The 17,921-nt window shown below is 50.4% G+C and overlaps 1 protein-coding gene across 1 annotated transcript in view; it reads left to right on the top strand.

Moving 5' to 3' along the window:
- LOC119802625 (major vault protein) overlaps positions 1-16,092 on the top strand; it is a 20,802-nt gene extending 4,710 nt beyond the window's left edge. The window contains 13 exon segments of the mRNA XM_038313665.1: positions 3,446-3,569; positions 3,680-3,811; positions 5,646-5,740; positions 5,992-6,228; positions 9,712-9,993; positions 10,701-10,945; positions 11,020-11,217; positions 13,151-13,537; positions 14,147-14,263; positions 14,684-14,810; positions 15,262-15,450; positions 15,821-15,901; positions 15,903-16,092. Coding sequence (XP_038169593.1) covers positions 3,446-3,569; positions 3,680-3,811; positions 5,646-5,740; positions 5,992-6,228; positions 9,712-9,993; positions 10,701-10,945; positions 11,020-11,217; positions 13,151-13,537; positions 14,147-14,263; positions 14,684-14,810; positions 15,262-15,450; positions 15,821-15,901; positions 15,903-16,019 — 2,331 coding nt within the window. The 3' untranslated portion in view covers positions 16,020-16,092.
- Positions 16,093-17,921: the final 1,829 nt, after the last annotated feature.

Here is a 17,921-nt window from a genome sequence, read left to right as displayed (position 1 = left end):
CACAGAGAGAGAAATAAATACAATAAAAAATTCAATGAAACTAAAAATAATGAGGAATGGTTAAGACAGCAATCCTTAAAGAATCCGAGTGAAGTTCAGCAGTGGTGGCGCACGCCTTTAATCCCAGCACTCGGGAGGCAGAGGCAGGCGGATCTCTGTGAGTTCGAGCCCAGCCTGGTCTACAAGAGCTAGTTCCAGGACAGCCAGGGCTACATAGTGAGACACTGCCTAGAAACACAAAAAACAAACAGAAAATCTATACCCTTGTCGTAACTCCGACTAGCCAAGTCCCGCTCTGGGTGACGGGGGGGCTGGAAGTAGTAGGTTCAGAAGCCCTGTGCTTAGCAAGATGTAAGCCCTGGAGGTGGCTCCCCTACAGACTCCCACAGACGTGGTAGGTGCAGAGGCCCTGTGCTTAGTAAGAAGCGCTAAGTTCATTACCTAAGCCCTGGAGTGAGGAGCAGAGCTTTCCATCCCTGCCTCAGTTTAACCGCTCTCCCTGCAGACTCCCACAGACGGTTCATCCTCTCACTCAGACCGCGAGGGCTGGGGTGTCACAGAGAAGGGTCTTCCCATCTTGAATCAATATTCAGCCTTCCATGGTGCCACCTTCTTTGAGGCTGGCAGTGATGGCATGAGAAACATTTTCTGATCCAACCTCCTCCTACTTTGCTGTGACCATGACAGCCGCTTGGCCTTTGCCTTTGCTTTTTGTTTTGTTTGTTTGTTTGTTCTTGGTTTTGTTGTGTTTTGTTTTTGAGGGTCTCACCTTACCATGTAATCCTGGCTTGTCTAGAACTCTCTATGTAGACCACACTAGCCTTGAACTTGTGACAATTCTCATGCCATAGGCTCCCAGATTACAGGTCTATATAGCACCAGATCCAACTCCAGGTATTTTTTTTTTTAAAGAACAGGATATTTTATAATGATGATGTTGATGATGATAATAGCGGTAGCAGTGGTGGTGGTGGTGGTGGTGGTGGTGGGTGTGTGTGTGTGTGTGTGTGTGTGTGTGCGCGCACACGAGCACACACTGACAGAGTACATGTGCAGGTCAGAGACTAACTTGCAAGACTCAGTTCTCTCCTCCTCCATGTGGGTCCTGTGGATCAAACTTGGGTGGTCAGACTTAGCACCTTACACTCTGAGTTACAAACTGAGCTACCTTTCCAGCTCCCTCAGATTTTTGTTTTATTTTGAGATAGTAGTCCTGGCTATTTAGAAGGCTAAGATTCAACTGTCCGATGGCTCCCATTGGCACTAATGAGACTTGCCAGGTAGGAGAGGTGCATCCTCTTCTCTCTCCCCCTCTTTCTTTCTCTCTCCCTCCCTCCCTCCCTCCCTCCCTCCCTCCCTCCCTCCCTCCCTCCCTTCCTTCCTCCCTCCCTCTCTCCTTTCCTTTTTCCTTCCTTCCTTCCTTCCTTTCTTTTTTTAGGTTTTTCAAGACAGGGTTTCCCAGTAGCTATGCAGCCAGTCCTAAACTCGCTCTGTAGACCAGGCTGGTCTTGAAATCACAGAGATCCACCTGCCTCTGCCTCCTGAGTGCTGGGATTAAAGGCGTGTACCACCACCGCCCGGCCACATTAGTTCTTTGTAGGCTTTTACTAATGACCCTGTGAATCTGTTTCTCACTGTCTATGGTCTCTCTCCTGTCTACTCTTTCTTAGCAACCTGTACTTAGCAAACTGTCTCTAAGTTCTCCTTCACAAACCCCTCTAGCCCTGCATCCCACATCCCACCTGCACTGAACTCCCAGGACAAGCCAGGCATGGCCGTGCCTGCATGTCATCCCAGTATCTGGGAGGCTGAAGCAGGAATTCTAGGCCAGCCTTGTGTCCACTGTGTCCCTGTCTCTGCTGCTTTTACATTCTGTCCTGACCTCCTGTACACCCTCATGTTCCTGTGTCCTTAACTACTCAGGGCTAACTTGTAGCACTCCTGGCTGGATCTGGGAGTGCTCTTCTACAACAGCCTATTTTCGACATCTGAACCCGGCTACTTCCTGCCCCCTAGTTCTCTTCCTCCATACTTTAGTATGGATTAGTGTAACCATGTGCCTAAACTAGACACCTGTCGGGGAATGGAAAACAAACTGGAAAGAAATAGTGGGGGCAGCCAGTGGATTGTTAGGAAGGTGTTACTGCCATCCCAGTGGCTCACAGAGAGAACATGGCAGGGAGATGCCATGGCTTTGCGATGCAGCAGACAGGAAGTGACAGTGAGCTGTGCTGGCAGGTGCCTTGGAGAGCAGAGGCAGGATGCAGTGATTGTAAAGACAGCCAAGGCTAGACAGAAACTGTCAGGGGGTCTGCCTTTCTCCAGCCCGATGTGAGGCCAGGGGTGAAGTGATCTCCCACCTCCTGCAGCCCGGCCAGTCTATCATAGGGACATGTGCATTACTGGGGCTCATGTCTCCACTCCATTCTTTAACAGCTGTGTGGGCTTGCCCCACCCCCAACGTGTCTGCATCTCCTTGCCTGCCTCTTTTAGAATATTTCCAAAGACCAAGTCAAATTGTATTTGTAAAGACATGTCTACAAACTTTAAGGTTGGCCGGTTTTTTGTAAGGCCTCCCCTTCCTGCTGGAGGGGATCCTGGGAACATGAGGTCACCCTGAAAGCAAAGCCACAGGGTTAAAACTTGCTTTCTATAGCACTTAATATAGTTTTGCTTTCTTTCTTTTTCTGTTTGTTTTTGAGACAAGGTCTCGTGTAGTCCGGGCTAACTAGAACCTGCTGTGTAATTAAGGATGATCTTGAACTTCTGCTTCTTTTGTTGGCATTTCAGGTGCTGTGATTATAGGCGTGTGCCACTGTGCCCAGCTTTATGTTTGGACTTTCAGATTCTTTCTAGAGCAGTGGTTCTCAACCTTCCCAACGCTGTGACCCTTTAAGACAGTTCCTTATGTGGAGGTGACTCCCAACCATAAGATTATTTCATTGCCAAAAAAAAAAAAAAAAAAGATTATTTCATTGCTGCTTCGTAACTGTAATTTTGCTACTGTTATGAATTGTAATGTAAATTCTGATATGCAGCCCCGTGGGGTCATGACCCACAGGTTGAGAATTGCTGTTCTAGAGCATCAGGTCCTTCAGTTGTCATGGTTCGGCTTCCGAGACGTCTTCCCAATCTTTTACCAGTTCTTCTCACTCTTGTCCTCGGTAGACTTGAGAACTCTTGCTCATCAGTGCTGACATCCTCCTCAGCTCTTCAGATCAGGCGGCCTAGGGCCCACCCCTACCTTGTGCATTCCACTATGGCTTTAATGGAGATGCACAAAAATACGCTGTGGGGCCGGATGTGTGGCTCAGCGACAGAGCACTTGTTCAGCGTCCTCAAGGCCCTGGTTCCATGCACAGCAGTGTGGACCTCCCAGCGACGGAGGCTCTGATCTCCAGAGTATTGGCACAGCTCGAATACCCCGTGACCTTTTCCCCTGTAGGACATCACCCCGCTGCAGGTGGTCCTGCCCAACACTGCCCTGCATCTTAAGGCCTTGCTGGACTTTGAGGATGAGAATGGAGACAAGATCATGGCGGGTGATGAGTGGCTGTTTGAGGGGCCTGGTGAGTTACAGCTCTGCCTCTCGGGCTTTGTCTGGGCCAGGGCTTCCTGCCTTCCTACCATAACCCCAACATCTTTGACTGCCAACATTGGCTTTCTCCTCCTTCCCCAGGCACTTACATCCCCCAGAAGGAAGTGGAGGTCGTGGAAATCATTCAGGCCACGGTCATCAAACAGAACCAGGCATTGCGGCTACGGGCCCGGAAGGAATGCTTTGACCGGGATGGCAAGCAGAGGGTAACAGGTGAGGCCAACAGAAGGCGTGGCTGGTAAGTGGGCAGGGAGGGCTCCCTGCAGGGGAAGCAAGAGAAGTTGTGTGAAGTCAGGCCAGGGTTCTCCCTGGGTCTGCCTGCCTGCCTGCCTGCCTGCCTGCCTGCCTGCCTGCCTGCCTGCCTGCGTCTGTCTGTCTGTCTGTCTGTCTGTCTCTATCTGTGGGGATTTTTTTTTTTTTGGTTTTGGTTTTGGTTTTTTGGGTTTTTTTAGACAGGGCTTCTCTGTAGAGCAGGCTGGCCCAGAAATCAGAAATCTGCCTGTCTCTGCCTCCTGAGTGCTGGGATTAAAGGCATGCACCACCACCCAGTCTGTCTCTGTCTTTCACTGTTTGTTCTTATTATTGATTTTAAGTTTTTAAAAACTATACCATTACTCTGTTTTTAGGTGTATGAGTGTTTTGTCTGCATGCATGTATGTCTGTGTACCACTTTTATGTCTGGTGCCCATGGGGACCAGAAAAAGGTGTCAGATCCCCTGATACTAGAGTTACAGACAGTTGTGAGGCACCATTTGGGTGCTGGGAATTGAACCCAGGTCCTCTGGAAGAAGAGCCAGTGCTCTTCTCCACCGAGCCAGGTAAGAGATTCCCCAAGTTTATTGTTTTTGAGACAGTATCTCATGTAGCCCCAACTGACCTGGTAGTAATCATGTAGTCCAGGATGGCTTCAAACTCATGGCAATCCTTCTGCCTCGGCCTCCTGAGTGATGGGATTATAAGTGCACCACCATGCCTGGCTTTTTCTGGTGTCTCTTAAGCTGGTGAGTCTGCCTGTTGCTTCTTTACACCTGCTTCCAGGCTACCTCTGCCCTAGCCCTGATCCTGCAGTCACACCATGATCAGATGAGATTGGGCGTGTTCAGGGTGGTATGGACGTAGACATATCACACCATGATAACAGTTTTACCCTCCCCCATTTGCTGTTGTTGTTGTCGTTTTTTAAGATGGGTTTTCTCTGTGTGACAGCCCTGGTTATCCTGGAACTCTCTGTGTAGACCAGGCTGGCCTCGAACTCACAGAGACCCACCTGTCTCTGCCTCCTAAGTGCTGGGATTAAAGGAGCATGCCACCACACCTAGCTACCCTCCCCACTCTTTACCCCAAACTGTGAGCAGTGGCCACCTCTTACCTGGTTCTAGATCAAAAAGTGAGATGTTCAAATACATTGACCCGATATTGGGTCAAAAATGATAGATGGTGTTTTATTGAGCTCCCTGACAGCTGTGGGTGTCTGCTGTTCCCATTTTCTCCATGGCAAGACTGAGGCACTTGCCTAGGGTATGTGGCCAGGCAGGGGGAGACTTTGACTTGCTGCTGGGCATGCTTGTTGCCCCAATAAACAAGATGACATTCACAGACCTAGTAGGGGCCCTTCTGCCCCTTGCAGGAGAATGGAAAACTAAGTCTTTGGTGCTTAGAGACACTGTCACAGGGTGTAGCTGTAGCATTGACTTGATATTCTAGAACAGCCTCTGTGGTTTTTTGGTTTTGGCCTTTTGAGACGGATCTCCCTATGTAGCCTAAATTGCCCAAAAACTCCTAATCCTCTCACCTTGACCTCATGAGTGCTGGGATTGTGGGTATGTGCCACCATGCCAGCCTCTAAAAGGTTTTTGTGGTTGTCGTTGTTGTTTTAATTCTTCTGGGATAGAAGTTCGTTTTCCTCTGGCCCCATAGAAAAGAGTGGCTGCAAGTCAGGCGCTCAGCCTAGGGATGGCGGCATTTCTCTGTCCTGTGGCCTAGGCTGTGTTGAGAAGCCGTGGTGAAGGCTAGTTGTGCTGACTCTTCCTTCCTGCTCACCACCTAGGTGAAGAGTGGCTGGTCAGGTCTGTGGGTGCTTACCTCCCGGCTGTGTTTGAAGAGGTGCTGGATCTGGTGAATGCTGTGATCCTCACAGAGAAGGTCTGTGCTCTGGGTGTGGGTTAAGGAGGTGGCTAGGCGGTGCTCAGAGAGGCAGACAGTGTGCAAGGAAGGGAGAAGCGGCATCCTTCAGGTCATGGGGGAAAAAAAAGATCTCCAGAGGACAGCCCTGGAGTACCCTTCAGTGGTAGGAATTGTCCCTGGGAACTGGGATCAGTTAGGGGCCTGTGGTCTTCCCAGATCCAGAATGCTGGAGGGAGGCCTCCACAAACACCCTGTGTTTCCTCCTGCAGACAGCCCTGCACCTCCGGGCTCGGCAGAACTTCAAGGACCTTCGGGGAGTGGCCCACCGCACGGGGGAGGAGTGGTTAGTGACAGTCCAGGACACAGAAGCCCATGTTCCAGATGTCCATGAGGAGGTGCTGGGGGTCGTACCCATCACCACTCTGGGACCTCGACATTACTGTGTCATCCTTGACCCCATGGGACCAGATGGCAAGAACCAGCTGGGACAAAAGCGTGTTGTCAAGGTAAGCGGCTCTCCTCCAGGGCTTGTAAGGATCAAGACCCTCGAGCGACAAGAGGCCTTCTCATCTGCCTCCCTTCACTTCTCCCAAACAGCACACACTTCTAGAAACACCTTTGTTGTAAGGAGGCTGCTTGTTCATTTCCCAGCCGCCCAGACTCCCGAAATAATCACACAGAAAGCTATAGTATTTAAGTTGCTGCTTGGCCAACCACTTAAGCGTGTTGCTCGCTCTTACACTTTAATTGAACGCATTTCATTATTTTATGTTTTACGACGAGGCTCATGGCCTACGAGCTGGCAGCTCACATCTTTCCCCTCTTGTGGCTACATGGTGTCTCCCTGACTCCACCTTCTTTCTCCCAGCATTCAGTTTAGTCCCCACCATCTCTGTTCTACCCTGTGCAGGACCAGGACAGCGTCTTTATTCATCAACCAATAAAAGCAGCACATAGACAGAAGGACTTCCCATACCACAGCTTCAGTGCTTTTGTACGCTTGGTTTATATTCCTGACTTACTGTCCTATTTGGTTCCCCTAGTGGCCTGGGTTTCCTCTCCAGACCTTATGTACCTTTTACTGTTTCTGGGAACTTCTACCCTGCCTGAAGTTCCTGGAATTTGCTCCTCCATGTTCCAGAACTTTTGTCTTCTGTATAGGACAAATCTCACAACCTCCCCACTCTCTGCCCTCCTCTCCATTCCTCTCCTCTCCCCTGTCCTCTCCTCTCTTCCCCTGCCCTCCCCTCCCCTCCTCTCCTTCCTTGCCCTCCCCTCTCCTCCCCTGCCCTCCCCTGCCTCCTGCGAGAGTTTAACTGGCTACCTGTCTCTGCAAAAGCAGGGACTTAAGACAGTTCAGGGCTTATGTGGATAAGATTTCTGCAGAAGTTACTCAAATACACTATTGTCACAGCACCTTGGAGACAATATGAAAGCAAAGCCAGAAACTAGTTGTGTTCCGATGGACTGCGGGTGAGGGGGGGGTGTAGTTAAGAAGGATCAGGAGTTCAAGACCCATCCTGGGCCACCCTAGACACATGAGAAAATGTCTTAAAAAAGAAAGGAAGGGAGGGAGGGAGGGAGGGAGGGAGGGAGGGAGGGAGGGAGGGAGGGAGGGAGGGAGGGATGGACGGGGGAGGTAGTGAAAGTCAAAACAACCCTGTGGGACATGGTGGTGCACACTCTTAATCCCAGCACTTGGGAGGCAGAGGCAGGCCAGTCTCTGTGAAAACAGCCCAAATGCCCATAACTGATGGATGGGCTTTTAAAAGGTGGCGTATCATATGGTGGAATGTTAAAAGAAGTAGTTCTTTATACCACAACAAAGACTAAAGACACAGCTAAGTGAAAGAAAGCAGATGCGAAAGACTAGCTACTGTATTATTCTGTATGTGAACTGTCCAGAACATGTAAATCCAGAGGCTCGGGCAGTAGATTGGGGGTTGGTGGGGCGGGTGGGAATTGACAGGGGCAGCCAGTACAGGTTTCTTCTCAAGGTGATAAAATATTCTAGACGGACACAGTGGAGACAGGCGAGTGGTTCTGAATCTCCTCACGTGAACTGCGTCCTCTCAATACTTAAACTTGTGGATTATATTGCAATAGAAACACAGCTCAGCTGGCAACATGCTTGTTGGGCAAACATGAAGACCTGAGCTCAATGCCTACTTCCCATGTTTTAAAAATCTGGGCATAGTGGCATGCACTTATAATCCCAGGGCTGGGGCTTAGAGCCAGGAGGACCTGTGAGGCTTGCTGCCCAGCCAGCCTAGTCTAGTCATTGAGCCCCAGGTTCCAGTGGGGGACCCTGTCTCAGAAAACCAGGTAAGGCTGGCTGGCCAGGAGGTAAGGGAGGTCAGTGGGTAAAGATGCCCCCCGGCCGAGAATGATGATCCAAGTTCAATCTCCACAGCCCATTTGGTAGACTGGGAAAACTAACACCTGCAAACTGAACTTCGACCTCTACGTGTGTGCCATCGTATGCAGGTGTACATATGTGTGTACACACACATACAAAATATTATTAATAGTGATAAAGTAATTTAAACACCATTTTTTAAAAATTAACTGGCTTCTGAGGAGTGGTATCTAAGGTTGACCTCTAACCTTCACTCATATTCACGCAAACATACAGACATACCCCCACACACATACATATACCCACCTACATACACACACACACACACACACAAAACACAATCAGTGTTCTTTATCCACAAGCCCCACATCTACAATTCAACCAACAGCAGGTCAAAATTTTTAAGACAAATTTCATCTGAACAGAAAATATGTAGTTTTTATTATTTTTCCTAGTACAGCCTTTACATGGTATTTTGTATTATCAGTAATCTACTTATGATTTATAACTTAAAGCTCATAGGAGGTTGTCTGGGCTACATCCATAAGGGACTTGAGTACCAATTTGGGGTTTTTAGGTGACAAGTTCTAGAACCCATTATCCCAAGATATAGAGAGAAGTCTGTATATTTCTTAAAATATAAGCTGAACTGGGCGGTGGTAGCACACACCTTTAATCTCAGCACTTGGGAGGCAGAGGCAGGCGAATCTCTGTAAATTCAAGGCCAGCCTGATCTACAAGAGCTAGTTCCAGGACAGCCAGAGCTACACAGCGAAACCCTGTCTCAAAAAACATTAAAAAAAAATAAAAACAAAACCAGGTGTGGCATGCACCTGTAATCACAACACTCAAGAAGCTGAGGCAGGAGGACTGTGAATTTGAGGCCAACCTGACCTACCAGCAAGACCCCGTCTCAAAGAAGGGGAGAGAAAAAGGCCAGTGAAGTGTGTACCTGCTGTCCCACCCCTTTGGGAGCCTGATACACGAGTCTAGAAGTCCAAAGCCAGTCTGGGAAACATGGCTAGGTCCCACATCACTGACACCACCACCAAACACCATAGGTGGCAGGTCAGATTTGACCCTCTGACCAAAGTTTTCCCACCTTCAAATTCCACCATATCAAGAAAACAGACCATGGAGAAATGAAAAGCAGCAGTAGGTTTTATATATATATATATAATTTCTTTGTGGACATTTTATTTTCTTTGGGGATTTTTTTGGTTTGGCTTTTGTGGCAGGGCTCTCGCTTTGTTACCCAGACTGGCCTTGGATTCAGGATGATCCTTCCTTTACTTTCCCAAGTGTGGAGATTTCAAACAGGTGCATTGCGCTCAGTTTAGGGTAATCTGTTTAACCTGAAGACCAAGGTCTTGAATGATTACAGATTTGACCAGGTGATCTGCTGGCATTTGTCCAGACAGACAGACAGACAGACAGGGGCTATGACGGGGTTGTGCTTTGGACTTCTGTCTTCAACACAAGCCCGACACAGCATGTGGGTGGGCTAGTGCCACCAGAAGACCTGGCTCAAGGTCATGCAGAGGTGACAAGCCAGAAGACCGTATCAAAGCAGTGTGGCTCTGCTATGGCCCCGAATGCACCGTGTCCTAACCCTGCTCTTTCCCACTAGGGAGAGAAGTCCTTTTTCCTGCAGCCGGGGGAGAGGCTGGAGAGAGGCATCCAGGACGTGTATGTGCTGTCAGAGCAACAGGGGCTGCTGCTGAGGGCACTGCAGCCCCTGGAGGAGGGGGAGAACGAGGAGAAGGTCTCCCACCAGGCCGGAGACCGCTGGCTCATCCGTGGGCCCCTGGAGTATGTGCCCTCTGCGAAAGTGGAGGTGGTGGAGGAGCGCCAGGCCATCCCTCTGGACCTAAACGAGGGCATCTATGTGCAAGATGTCAAGACCGGGAAGGTACCAGCTGGGGGAGGGAAGGCGCCACAGCACACGCAGCAGCCTCCAGGTGGCTGTCTGGCAGATGCCAGGCCTTTTCATGCTCCGTTTGCCGTCTCTGTGCTAAATGGTTCTACATTTCAGAGCCTCCAGCTGAGAGAATGAACTAGGCTTTAGGACAAGGGTTCTGCCCTCCTGCAGATGTGGGCCTAGCATAGAGGTCTCACTGGAACATGGCCCACGTCTCTGCAGACTCTCCTTTTGCTGCTTCACCTAAAACCTTGACCTCGGTTTGGCTGAGGACTGCATTGCCAACCTCTTTCCCTGAGAATCTAACAAGGAACAATTCAGCGTCCAAGCTGGTGTTAGTGTGTATGAGGTGCTCCCTAGGGTCACATCTGTGACCGTGGTGCCTACCATCCTGCTCCATTAAGGAAGACCCTAGAAATAATATCAAGCACTTACTACATACCAAGTGTTGTTCTTTGAACTGGCCTTGTGAACCCTCCTCATTGTCTATCCCCCAGATGGCCCATTATACAGATGGGGAAAGTAAAGCATGGATAGAGCTTGAGAAAACACCCAGCAGATGGCAACCAAGCCTGAGTGCAGCCTTCCTGTGGAGACCTCCTTTAGCCAGGATACAGTGCTGCCCCTGGGCAGGATCCGCTCAGGACAGCTAGGGGTGACATTCTCCCTCCTATCCTCTCTGAAAACACCTTCCCTAGGTACGGGCTGTGATTGGAAGCACCTACATGCTGACCCAGGATGAAGTCCTATGGGAAAAGGAGCTGCCTCCCGGGGTGGAGGAGCTGCTGAACTTGGGGCATGACCCTCTGGCAGACAGGGGTCAGAAGACCACAGGCAAGACCCTTCAGCCCTTAGCTCCAAGGAACAAGACCCGAGTGGTCAGCTACCGTGTCCCACACAATGCAGCCGTGCAGGTGTATGACTACAGAGCCAAGAGAGCCCGGTGAGCCAGTGGAAGGCCTCTGCGGGGTCCCCCAGGACGCTTTCAGGGAGTCTGACCTCCGCCTTTCTCCACAGCGTGGTCTTTGGGCCTGAGCTAGTGTCACTGGATCCTGAGGAGCAGTTCACAGTGTTGTCCCTGTCTGCCGGGCGGCCCAAGCGCCCCCATGCTCGCCGAGCTCTCTGCTTGCTGCTGGGACCCGACTTCTTTACTGACGTCATCACCATTGAAACGGCGGATCATGCCCGGCTGCAGCTGCAGCTTGCCTACAACTGGTGAGACCGCGGACCCAGGGGGCAGCCTTAGGAACAGGGAGGGAGAGAAGGCAGCCCTCGATGCCCTAGACCAGAAGGAAGCTGGGAGTTTAGAAAATATGGGGGCATATGGCCTACCCTTCTAGATGAAGACTTCAGGGCCCCAGTAAAGGGGAACTACCCAACCACACCTCCATCTTTTATCAGTGCAAGCTGTTTTTTTTATTCCATCTATCTATCTATCTATCTATCTATCTATCTATCTATCTATCTATCTATCTATCCATCCATCCATCCATCCATCTATCTATCTATCTATCTACCTATCTATCTATCATATCTATCTATCTATCTATCTATCTATCTATCTATCTATCTATCTATCTATCTATCCATCCATCCATCCATCCATCCATCTCTATCTATCTACCTATCTATCTATCTATCATCTCTATCATCTCTATCTATCTATCTATCTATCTATCTATCTATCTATCTATCTATCATCTATCTATCTATTATCTATCTATCATCTATCTATCTATCATCTATCTATCTATCTATCCATCCATCCATCCATCCATCTATCATCTATCTATCTATCTATCTATCTATCTATCTATCTATCTATTATCTATCTATCTATCTATCTATCATCTATCTATCATCCATCTATCTATCTATCATCTATCTATCTATCCATCTATCTATCTATTATCTATCTATTTATCTATCTATCCATCCATCTATCTATTATCTATCTATCTATCATCTATCTATCTATCATCTATCTATCTATCTATCTATTATCTATCTATCCATCTATCTATCTATCCATCCATCCATCTATCTATCTATCTATCTATCTATCTATCTATCTATCTATCTATCTATCTATCTATTATCTATCTATCTATCTATCTATCTATCATCTATCTATCTATTATCTATTTATCTATCTATCATCTATCTATCTATACATCCATCTGTCTGTCTATACATCCATCTGTCTGTCTATCTTTGAGACAAGGTTTCTATATCCTGGAACTCATATATAGACCAGGGTGGCTTCAAACTCACAGAGATCTGCCTGCCTCTGCCTCCCTGGTGCTGAGACTCAAAGCATGCATCACCACTCCCAACTTCTGCAAGATTTTTTTTAAAAGAATGGTTTTTTAAAAAATATCTTTATTTGTTTGTTTGTTTGTTTGTTTGTTTATGTATACAATATTCTGTCTGTGTGTATGCCCGCAGGCCAGAAGAGGGCACCATACCCCATTACAGATGGTTGTAAGCCACCATGTGGTTGCTGGGAATTGAACTCAGGACCTTTGGAAGAACAGGCAATGCTCTTAACCACTGAGCTATCTCTCCAGCCCCAAAAGAATAGTTTTTTGTTTTGTTTTGTTTTGTTTTTAAACAACCAATGGACGTGAGCAGTGTGAACATGTAGCCAGAACACACTCAGGAGGCAGAAGCAGGGGATCAGGTATTCCAGGCCAGTGTCAGTGAAAGAGCTCAAAGCCAGCCTGCGTCTCCTGTGTGAGGGCCTGTCTCCAGGAGTCACCTGGAGAAATGGTGTTCACCAGTGTCTGGTGAATAGCTAGCACTGTGACCAAGGCAGATAGGGTGCTGGCCTAGTGACAGTTAAGAGCACAGATCCTAGAGCCATCTTGCATGATTTTAGTTTTGGCTTGCTACATATGGTGTGACCTTGAATTTAATACCTCTAACCCTTTACTTGCTCTTCTATAAAATGGGAGAGTAGGCATCTCCACTGTAGGGACTCCGAAGATTTAGCAGGAGCATAGGTGCTTGCTGGGCACAACTCACATCTCCCTTGTAGGAACTGCGGCTGTTCAGCCCCAGAGGATGGGTGCTGAAACCCTGCTCAGAAAGGGGATCATTTCTTGTGGGAAAATAGCTTCCCCTCTCTGGGTCTCCTTGTTCACAGGCACTTTGAGCTGAAGGACCGGAATGACCCTGTAGAGACAGCAAAGCTTTTCTCCGTGCCCGACTTTGTGGGTGATGCATGCAAGGCCATTGCATCCCGAGTCCGAGGGGCTGTAGCTTCTGTCACCTTTGATGACTTCCATAAGAACTCAGCTCGAATCATTCGCATGGCTGTTTTTGGCTTTGAGACATCCGAAGACACGGGTCCTGATGGCACCCTCCTGCCCCGCGCTCGGGACCGGGCAGTCTTTCCCCAGAACGGGCTGGTGGTCAGCAGTGTGGATGTGCAGTCCGTGGAGCCAGTGGACCAGAGGACCCGGGACGCCCTTCAGCGCAGTGTCCAGCTGGCCATTGAAATCACCACCAACTCCCAGGAGGCAGCAGCCAAGTGAGTGGTGCAGGGAGCCAGGGGAAACATCTCACTGGTGCCATGACCCGAACACGGTGGCATTCACAGTGGTCTGCTTGCTGCCATCTGGTCCCCAAGGGTCTATTCCCTCCTCAGCATGACTACTAAAACAGGAAGGCATTCCTGCTCCTATGGCGTCCCACTCTTTCCAGGGCCCTCCAGGCTCTCCAGGAGAATTTGGCCTCCCTGTCCTCAGCCTTCAGCTTGGTCCCACCTTGGACCTTTGGAACTTCTTTCCTAGTGTACTTTTTCAGCCCCAAGGTCACCTCCTTGGAGAGCCCCTACTTTCTCTTGCAACTATTTTAGTGCCCTCTTTCCCCACTTATCCACTTGCTCATCACCGTCTGAGAGCAGCCTCGCCTGTTTTCTTCCCATGGGAGAGTCCTTCCAGGGGAAGCAGAAGCATCAGGCAGGCTTGTCCGCCGCAGGCTTAGAGCCACACCATGGCTGCTTGCCATTTGCTCATTGTTCTGGGCCCAGGTGCATGTTGAGTGCTGGGGAAGGGGAAAGGGTCAGCCTCCACGCCAGGTGCTCCTTTCTCAGTTCTGGCCCCATATTAGCATCTCCTCTGCTCCTCTTCTTACCCAGGCATGAGGCTCAGAGACTGGAGCAGGAAGCCCGCGGCCGGCTTGAGAGGCAGAAGATCTTGGACCAGTCAGAAGCTGAAAAAGCCCGCAAGGAACTCTTGGAGCTCGAGGCTATGAGGTGGGTGGAGAAACGGAGGTGGAAAGACTGACCAGTCTGAAGGTCTTGGCAAAGCTGCCGGCTCAGGCAGAAGTGGCGGTGAGAGGCAGGCAGAGCATGCCTCCAGGCAGAAATCAAGACTCAAGAAGGGCGAGGATATGGCTTAGTGGTAGAGCACTTGCCTGTCCTGTACAAGGCCCTGGGCTCCATCCCCCATACTGGAAGAAAATTAAAACATATGGCCAGCAGGATGACACACTGGGTAAAGGCAGCTGCTGCCAAGTCTGATGACCCGGGTTCCCAGGAACCCTCATAGTGGACGGAGAGAGTTGATTCTCACAAGTTGTCCTCTGACCTTCATACCTGTGTCATGAGGTCCCCCTCAAGTCCCTGGGTGGGTGGGCTTCTCTTCTAGACCTTCCCCAACTCTTCCCCCTGCAGCATGGCTGTGGAAAGCACAGGAAATGCCAAGGCAGAGGCCGAGTCCCGTGCGGAGGCCGCCCGGATCGAAGGAGAAGGCTCTGTGCTGCAGGCCAAGCTAAAGGCAGAGGCGTTAGCCATTGAGACGGTGAGTTCAGGTTGCTGTTGGAAGGGTGCCATCGGGGCCTGGAAGAGGCCAGTTCATCAAAGGCCCTGAAACCCAGTGGGATACCGAGTAGGTAGCCGGACACAAAGCGCGGCTCAAGCCCCCAGTGGTCTGCAGAGACTTATGCCCTGTAGCTGTGCGCATTCCCAGAAGGGGATTATTACAGCCATTCCACAGATGGCGCTGAACGCTGCCCCCTTTGTTGTGTGTGTTTTACGTCCGTGACCTCATTTCATGCTTGAGGTACATGTCACCTCCATTTTACCCCGAGGCTTGACTTCGGAGACTCCTTCCTAAGAGTCACTAGCTAAACCGTGGCGTAGCTGGGGTTTGCACTTGCGGCTCCCTTCTGCCTCGGTTCCCTCGGGGTTGCTGGCTTGGGTGACTTGCCTGGGCTACATGACCTCAGGCTAGCCTGGTCTCCCCCTTCCAGGAAGCTGAGCTGGAGCGAGTAAAGAAAGTACGAGAGCTGGAACTGGTCTATGCCCGGGCCCAGCTGGAGCTGGAAGTGAGCAAGGCGCAGCAGCTGGCAGATGTGGAGGCAAAGAAGTTCAAGGAGATGACAGGGGCTCTGGGCCCCAGCACCATCAAGGACCTGGCTGTGGCTGGGCCAGAGATGCAGGTGAGAACAGAGACACAGGAGGAGGGTGGGCGTTTGCCTTGGAACCGAGAAGGTGAAAGACAAGCACATTCGGGGAAATGTTTGGGAGTGAGCTGTTCCTGTCACTGACACCGTGAGTGCCGTTCCAGCACCAGGCACTGTCCTAGACCCTGCAGAGCTAGCACTGCGAGGGGGACAGTACAGGGTGAGACATCAGATCCTCAGAGAACGTCAAGGAGGGTGATGCAATGAAGGGGATGGTGGCTCTTCAAAAACTGCTTGGTTCACGAGGGCCGCTCTGAAGGCTGGCCCCCTAGGGAGGAGGCAGCTGAGATAAAGAGCCAGTTTCTGAGGTGTCTTCAACACCTGACTTTCTCCTCCCACCCCGCAGGTGAAACTTCTTCAGTCCCTGGGCCTGAAATCCACTCTCATCACAGATGGCTCTACTCCTATCAACCTCTTCAACACAGCCTTCGGGCTGCTGGGGCTGGGGTCTGATGGTCAGCCGCCAGCGCAAAAGTAACGTGGCATGCAGGCCCAGCCTGGAGAAGGCTGCTCTTTGCCAGGCCCTCCTGCTCCAGGCTCTTTGAAGCAGCCACACTGTGCCTTAGGTCAACATTGACTGTACCGACAACGGATAAAATAAAATGATCATTTTGGAAATTTTTTTTTTTCTGTCACCTTTAGCCTGGGCGACAAGGGAGCTTACTGGCCAAGAGAAGATGTCCCTCAAATCTCGATGTAATTACCGGAGACTGCTGGTCTCCGAGGAAACGGGGGAGGGGAGAGTAGCCTGAAGCTACAATGTTAAGGATGCACTCCCAAAGCCTTCCAAGCCTGCTGTCCACAGGCTGTAGACCATGGCTTTCTAGAACCCAGGTATGGGAGGGTGGTGCTGTAGGAGAATTCTGTCGGACCAGGACAAACTGGAACCACTCCTGCACACGCAGCCGTTTGCAGTGGTCCTTCCACGAATCCTGGCCATTCACTGAGTCTCCCGCAGGCCGCAGAGCCTGCCCAGCCTGCCCCTGGAGACTCTCCTTTGGCGCCACCTGCCGGCCTCACCTTGTAGCGCCTGTAGCGCCGGTAGATGTGCCAGGCTGCACCAGGCACCCATGTACTTGTTCCCGCCCAGATACGGCTATTAGATTGGGGAAGAGGACCCCGCTTGGGGCAGCAGGGTCTAGAGCACACTCTGAAGTCCCTGATCTTGGCTCTTAAGGAGCGTTAGAGTGCCCTCTTTCCTATCTGCCCCCCAAACTTTATCCAAACTTGTGAAGGGCTTTTATTTGGTGAAGCAATGTGGGCTCTGTTTGGAAATACCAGTGGGGGCTCCAGGCGGCCGGTTCTTAAGCCAGGTGGGGTTTTAGATGTCAGGCCTGCCCCGTCACCACTGTGGAAGTCAAATGATCCAAGAGTAAAAGAAAACTTTGTCCCCATTTCCTGTGTGGCTCTGAAGGGGACTCAGCCTCTCTCATCTCCTCCCATTTGTGAAATGGGCCCGTGGTTTCCCAGCTAAGCAAGGTTAGCGATATTGTTTTTGTTCCTTTTTCCTCACAGAGCCTCCTCTCACGAGTCTTGCCTCTTCCCCGAGTGGCTTCTGAGGTGCATTTGTGTGGTTGGTGTCTCTGTTAAAGCCTGAATTTGATAAGGCCAAGGGTCTGTCTGTATTAACCCCCATGGGCCATTCTGGCTTGGCTGTGTGTGAGTCCCTAGCCCGGCCCTCCCCAAGCTTTTCCTTAGGAGAACTAATTAATTTAAGGTTCTTCAGCTGGTACCTGCTGTCTGTTCCGTTGTGTTACCGCGGGCCTCCGGGGATTATCACGGGTCTCTGGGAACAAGTGAGCTTGTACATGGCGGTGTTTCTTCCAGCCTCAGCTTTCGGCTCCCAAAGCTGTCCTTTGAATGTACAGCCCTTGAAGAACTTCACTTGTTCATTGCCTCTGTCCCTACAAGTCACCAATCAAAACCTGTGACGCCCTTCTCTTTCCCACCCTTGTGATGTTTACTGGGAAAAGACCCCCTGTACCCTCTCCCCATGGCGGAGTGTTAGGAAGGACCCTTGCTGCAAATGCACCATCGCTAAATGATACCCAGCATCCCCTTCCTTTTCTTGCCTCCTTTCCCCTCCTCCATCACTTTCTCCCCCCATCATCCTGCACCCTTCTCCTTTCTTCCTTTTTTTTTTTTGTTTTTCAAGACAGGGTTTCTCTGTGTGTCTTTGGCTGTACTGGAACTCACTCTGTAGACCAGGTTGGCCTCACAGAGATCTGCCTGCCTCTGCCACCACCATCTGGCTCCTTTCTTTCTTTGAGACAGGGTCTGACCGTGAACTCACAGTCCTCCAGCCTCACTGTCCAGAGTGTTAAGATCACTGGCATGTGTCACCTGCTGTCCCCCAGCTCTCCCCTTCCCTGTGTAACCCCAGACCAGAGGCTTGCTGCTGGGGAAGACCCCTGCACGTGACCATTCCCATTTTAGACTCCAGTCAC

This window comes from Arvicola amphibius, chromosome 1, assembly GCF_903992535.2.
Source record: "Arvicola amphibius chromosome 1, mArvAmp1.2, whole genome shotgun sequence".
Classification (NCBI taxonomy): domain Eukaryota; kingdom Metazoa; phylum Chordata; class Mammalia; order Rodentia; family Cricetidae; genus Arvicola; species Arvicola amphibius.
Note: the sequence above shows the minus strand (reverse complement) of the source record. Positions and strands in the feature narration are given on the sequence as shown.